The 6,223-nt window shown below is 45.9% G+C and overlaps 1 protein-coding gene across 1 annotated transcript; it reads right to left on the bottom strand.

Moving 5' to 3' along the window:
• Positions 1–4,316: 4,316 nt before the first annotated feature.
• LOC308042018 (olfactory receptor 10AG1-like) lies at positions 4,317–5,255 on the bottom strand (the record flags this gene model as incomplete). Its single annotated transcript, XM_080347038.1, has 1 exon — positions 4,317–5,255. One exon carries the CDS (start codon positions 5,253–5,255, stop codon positions 4,317–4,319), a length of 939 nt encoding a protein of 312 aa, XP_080203164.1.
• Positions 5,256–6,223: the final 968 nt, after the last annotated feature.

Raw genomic sequence — 6,223 nt, 5'->3', positions numbered from 1 at the left:
AGGGAGTTTATTGGAAAGATGGAGAGAGACTTTTTGCCAAGGCCTGCAGAAACAGGACAAAGGGCATGGTTTTTAACTGAAAGACAGTAGGTTTAAACTGGATGCAAGGAAGAAATTTTTGTATGGTGAGGGTGGTGAGACACTGGAACATATTGCCCAGAGGAGCTGTGGATGCCCCATCATTGCAAATGTTCAGTGTCGGTTTGAATGGGGCTTTGAGCAACCTGATCTAGTGAAAGATTTCCCTTGCCATGGTAGGGGGGCTGGACTAGATGATCTTTAAATGTTTCTTCAACATCAACTATTTTGTGATTCTATGATTCTGTGCTTGAGCTGTATGTGAAGGTGGATGAGCCATCACCACCCACCAACAGCCTGTTGTTTGGATTAATTTATGTGGAGACAATAACCCTCAAAAGATGTGTGGAAAATCGCGGTGCTGAACTTGAATTTCTTTTTTTCTGGGATTTTCTGACCACATCAATCTGCGAGGCTTGCACTTCACAGTCTTCCTGTTCGTCAGCATCAAGGTTCTCACAGGGCCCAGTCATCACAGTGGGGGACTTAAGTCTTCACAGCCCCTTGTACTTCTTATTCAGGAACTCATCCTGAGGACTTATCAGGTGTTCACTTTTGTCACAGAATGGAGATGACAACCCATCTCTAAGCCCTCTTCCTGGGTAGGGCCTATGGGGCACTTTGTGTCAGAGGTACTTTCCCAGCCATGTCCCTGCTGCTGGCCTGTCACCTCCAGAGACAGAACTGACCTCACAGTCCCCTTCACAACCACATGCTTTTTACTGAAGTATGAGTTTCTGAGACACAACTGACCTCATAATACCATAGCCATCCATCAGCCTTCTTATGGCCCAGGACCTGAACAGATAGAAGTGTGCTTGTTTTATCAAATTGATCAAACCCTACTAACGATTTGAGTTGAGAAACATTCTTCCAAGGAACTTCTGTATTTATGCTGACATCTTTTATATCTCCTGACTCTTTTTAAATTTTCTTTTCTTTTTCCTCTCTGTATTCTTTCTTCAAAAACCTCTCAAAGGGAAAGAGTCATTGAATCACAAAATAACTCCAGTTTGAAGAGAGCCCAAATCATCTTTTCTCACTCTGCTGTTCAAGGCAGGGTGAATCACGTGAGGTTGTCGAAGTGCTCCGCCCAGCTTTGCATCATCCACAAAGGTGCTGAAAGTGCACTCGTTAACATCATACAGTGGGAATATAAACGCATTCAACAGTCTTGGCCTGGGTTCTGGTCACTGAGGAATGCGACTAGTAACTGGTTGCATGGAGTATATTTTACTACAGGTGACATTTGATCTTGATGGTTCAGCCAATTTCCTACCCAATGTCCTCTTATTCAGCCCAGAGAGAACCAGTCTGGCTATAAGGACACCACAGGACATCACGTCTGAGGTCTTGCAGACCTCTATGTACACGACATGCCTTTCTCTCCCCAGCCTGTTTTGGTTTCAGCAATCCCTTTCCTGTCCTTCAACGGCCTGGAAATGGATGCAGAAGGACATGGCCCATCCCCTTCCCAGAGACAGAGTCAGGCTGATCAGCCTTATAATTCTCCCAGTTCTCATTCCTGCTCTTCCTGAAGATGGTTTTGATGTCTGCCTTTTCCAAGGACCCTAGAACCTCTTTCGTTGCTCTGGTGCTTTTGAGAGTACAACCCAGAATCAAGGGCAAGGGTGACATAGCAAACAGGAGCATTTGCAATGAACCTGTCCAAGGCAGCTGAGAAGAATCTTACTGGGCCAGTGGGGTTTGTTCCTGGAGTCACACACAGAAATGTCAGGGTTCTGTTGGGCATCCACATCTGGGCTGGCCTCGTGGACTCCTTATGTACCCAGGGATGTCCAGAGACAGACATTTCCCTTTTTCATACATAGGCAGGATTCATGGTGCCTCTGTGACCTGCTGTTGACACTCCCAACTGATTGGAGGTACTTCAGCCCTACAGTGTATCATCCTGCTCTGCACTGATCTGAGATTTCCCATTTCATGAAGAATGGACATGGGGATCTCAGTTCAAGGAAGCACATCCCAGTGCTGCATTCAGCCAGGTGCCCACAGATGTTACTCCCAACATAAAGTGACTTGAGACACTGTCTGTCCCACAGGCCTTCATGGAACCTCAAGGAATAGCTGATGACGTTTGTGCTCACTCCGGTTCATCTCACCTCAGATACGTGATGTGCATGTGTATATCTCACTTGTACAATGCTAACGTGGACTTGTGATCTACTCATTTCATGTCCCTCCATGGAGGGAAGAACAAACTCTGAGCTGGGCTAGGGGGCTGGAAATGGTGGTTGTGAGGGGCCAGTCTGTAATAATTGCTCTATGGCAGCTTCTATGTGGTGTCCAGCACACACAGGCACACACCAGACCCTGCTTTGTTGGTCCTGCAGGTCTCTGTCAGGGGGCCTGGCTGTGAGAGGACACTGCTGTGTGCCCCAGCCCTGCACACCCACACTGTTCAGCTGTACACTGCTATTTGTATCTGTGGGCCACTTCCTTGGGCATGTTTTTCAGAAAAACTTCGGAAGAAGATCTAAACCTTCAGGTATTGCCCTGAGAAGATCAGCTTTCTTTATGGAAAGCCTGTTATGGAGTCCAGCTCTGTCACGCAAGTGCCCATTGCCTGTTCCTGCCTGTGGTCACAGGACTGCCACACAGCAGGACGGTGACCAAGCTGCCAGAGCACTCAGGACGTGCACCAACACAAGGGATCAGAAAGAGACTAGTTAAGTTCAAAGAGAACAGCTGGAGAAAGCCAAGCTCTGATGCTCCCTGAAAGTTCTGCCATGCTGGGATCTGTTCCCCTTCATCCAAGTACACGGGAAATGTCCCTGCACCACCAAACAGCCCTTGAAGGAATGATCTCAGGAAAAAAAAATGCTGAAGGTTCTTTATTTTGCTTAAAAGCATAGGGACCATGGCTCCTCATTTGGGCAGCAACTCAGGAAAGAAAAGCAGACAGTGAACTAGAAGGGGTCATGTCATTGGTGCTTTCACCTGCAGGAAATTCTGCTGCAGCAGTGCAAAATTTGGTGCATTTCTGTTATCACTCTTTCAGCACAGAAAATAATAAATAAACAACTGTTTCCTAGGAGATGGTCAAAAAGTCCCTGTTACAGCCAGGAAAGCTCAACATGAGTTCTGGAGGGAGAGAATAAGTATATAGTAAGCAACAGGAAGATCCAGGAATCCCAAAGCCACTTCTGAAAAGCAAGTGGTTCTGACCATCAGTGACTCATCATGTGTAGGTGTGGGAGAGAGGGTAGGAGGGTGTCAGAGAGAAAGAAGGGAGTGGCTGATGGCTTTAGCCCTTGCACTCATTTGGGATCTGACCCTTTACCTTCCTTGGCTAGAAAAGAAACAGCTGCCATCTTCCACCTGTCCTCCACATAATGTGGAGAAAAGATATGAAGCAGGGATAATTTAAGGGCATTTGTCTTCCCAAGTAACTGTTACATGTGATATAGCCCTGCTTTCCTGGAGGTGGGCTGAACACATGCCTGCTGATGGGAAGCAGTGAATGAATTCCTTGGTTTGCTTTGTTTGCATGCACGGTTTTTGCTTTTCATATTAAAATACCTTTATCTCAACCCACAAGTTTTCTCACTTTTACCCTTCCAATTCTCTCCTTCATCCCACTGCGGGGGGAAGTGAGTGAGCAGCTGTGGTGTTTAGTTGCTGTCTGGTGTTAAACTATGACAAACAGAAATTCCAGAGCTTTCCGGGCCCCTGTTCCAGTACTGGACTGTTCATCAGGTGATTTCTGGTCTTTTATTCCTTATGTCAAGTTTGTCTACCATTACATAACGCAGTGCAAGACTCATAGCAACAGAAGATGACCTGCAGGTCTTTTATCTTTTTTAAGCTAATTCCATGTGGGGAGACTGCAGGTAATCCATGGGGTCTAGCAAGGGGTTTCTCAGCCCTGAAGATGGTCATCTCTTCATCAATTGTGTCTCCCTCTGGGGCCCATTGACTACTGGCCATGCTTTGACTATTTCCGTTTAATGTTACCTTGGTCAGACAGAGCTTGAAGTAGCTGTTGGCATTAAGCTATTTAGGGGCACTGAAGATGCTCTAGAGTACAAAGACAGCATGGTGGGGCATGAGATAACAGGAATGTCTCAGGAGACCTTTCCCCTTCTTGAGAAGGATGAAAGCCAGAGTGGACACATGGTTTTGTTTGAGCAAATACGGGATGCTTTGTTCAGGCAACCACGTACCTCAGTGGGACTTCTGGTACTATTTGGAACTATTTTACATACTCTGTAGTATCACTTTGTCCATAGAAGTCTCTTCAAGGCAATTCTCACTTCCTTATTTCTCAGGCTATAGATGAGAGGGTTAAACATGGGGGTCACAATTGTGTAAAACAGGGCAAGGTATTTGTCGATGTCTACAGAATTCCTTGACCGTCGCTTTAAGTAGACCACTGTGGCTGAGCCATAGAAGAGCGTCACCACTCCAAGGTGTGAAGAACAGGTGGAAAAGGCTTTGTGTCTGCCCAGAACTGAAGGTATTTTTAGAATTGCCCTGATAATATTAATGTAAGAAAGAATTATTAAGGAGAAGGGAAGCATCACAAATACCACGATGATGGTGTACAGCATCACTTGGTTCCAGAAAGTGTCTGCACAGGCCAGTTCCAGCAGAGGAGGGACATCACAGAAAGAGTGATGAAGGTCATGAGATGCACAGAAGGGCAAAGTGAACATCTGGTAGGTCTGTCCTATTTGTACCGGTGCAACAACCACCCATGACCCCACCACCAGCCTGATGCAGAGACCTCTGCTCATCATGAGGGTATAGTGCAAGGGGTCACAGATGGCTACATAGCGGTCATAGGCCATGGCAGCCAGGATAAAGCATTCGATGCTGCCCAACAAAACCAGAAAATACAGCTGAGCAGCACAGCCAAGGAAGGAGATCCTGCCATCTGCCATCAGGGAACCCACCAGCATTTTTGGCAGAGTGACTGATGTGTAGCACATCTCTAGGATGGACAAGTTCCTCAGGAAGAAATACATGGGGCTGTGGAGGGTGGAATCCACTACTGTGATGAGTGCTATCAGGCCGTTCGCTGTGAGGACCATGAGGTAGATGGCCAGGAAAACTGTGAAGCACAGGCCCTGCAGGATGGAGTGGTCAGAAAATCCCAAAAGAACGAATCCAGGTCCAGCGGTGTGATTCTCCAAGCCTTTTTCTGGGGACATTTTGCCTACAAAGAGCAATCCAAACAACAGGCTCTTAGAAGATGCTGATGGCCTGTCCACCACCACACACCCTTCAAGCCCAGAGACACACTCCAAACATCAGCATACATGTGACTGCAGGATTAGGTGACATTGACCAAGATATGCATAAATGTTTGGAAATCTAACATCATTTATTTGCTGCAGATGGGTTTGTAAAGAGAGGAAAGAACAGAATCTTTGAGCCAGAATTACACTTTTTCATCATATGCTTAAAAGAAACTCGACTTCCTTTTTTAGAGGTGATTTTATTAAATATATTAACTGGTGATGGATGAGAAAAATGGAAGAAAATTGATAAATACTAGCACCCTTAAGAATAGTCTTGCTTAAGAACCAGTCTTACATGGTGAAGAGTGAATCCCATCAGGAGTAAAACAGGCTTCTACCTGTCAATGAATCCAGTGACACTGATGCATCCATGCAACATTTGAACAAGACAGATAAGCAGTAGTTTATGCATGAATCACAAGTTTTCAGGGTGCTAAAAGACTTCTTTGTGTAAGCCATAGAACTTCCTCATGCAGTTTTCAGTCACACAGAGAAGAAAGTGATTAAAAGTGGGTAATCTCCCTACGGCACCCAATTTTCCTTAACAGGTCAGGTTTTTATAACTTCTGAATGAACCCTGAACAATTCAGCATTCCTAAACTTGCTGCTCTGTCACTTGGATTTCTGACAGATTACAAATCCAGCTGAGGGCCCATTCACTATTGTCCCAACCCTGCAATGCTTCCCAGATTACTACAAGCCCTCACAGATGCAGAGCAATGGGGAACTGAGCCTTCCCTTCACATTCCCCACTGTCCCAGAGCACAAGAATGTCTTGCCAGGTACAGATGAAGGGTGTGAGCTACAAGCAAGCAGGACTGCAATAGCAAGTTGCTTCTTATGCAGAAGGGGCTCAGCTGAAATCTTTTTAGGAATCT

This window comes from Nesoenas mayeri (genome assembly GCF_963082525.1).
Source record: "Nesoenas mayeri genome assembly, chromosome: 6".
Lineage (NCBI taxonomy): Eukaryota > Metazoa > Chordata > Aves > Columbiformes > Columbidae > Nesoenas > Nesoenas mayeri.
Note: the sequence above shows the minus strand (reverse complement) of the source record. Positions and strands in the feature narration are given on the sequence as shown.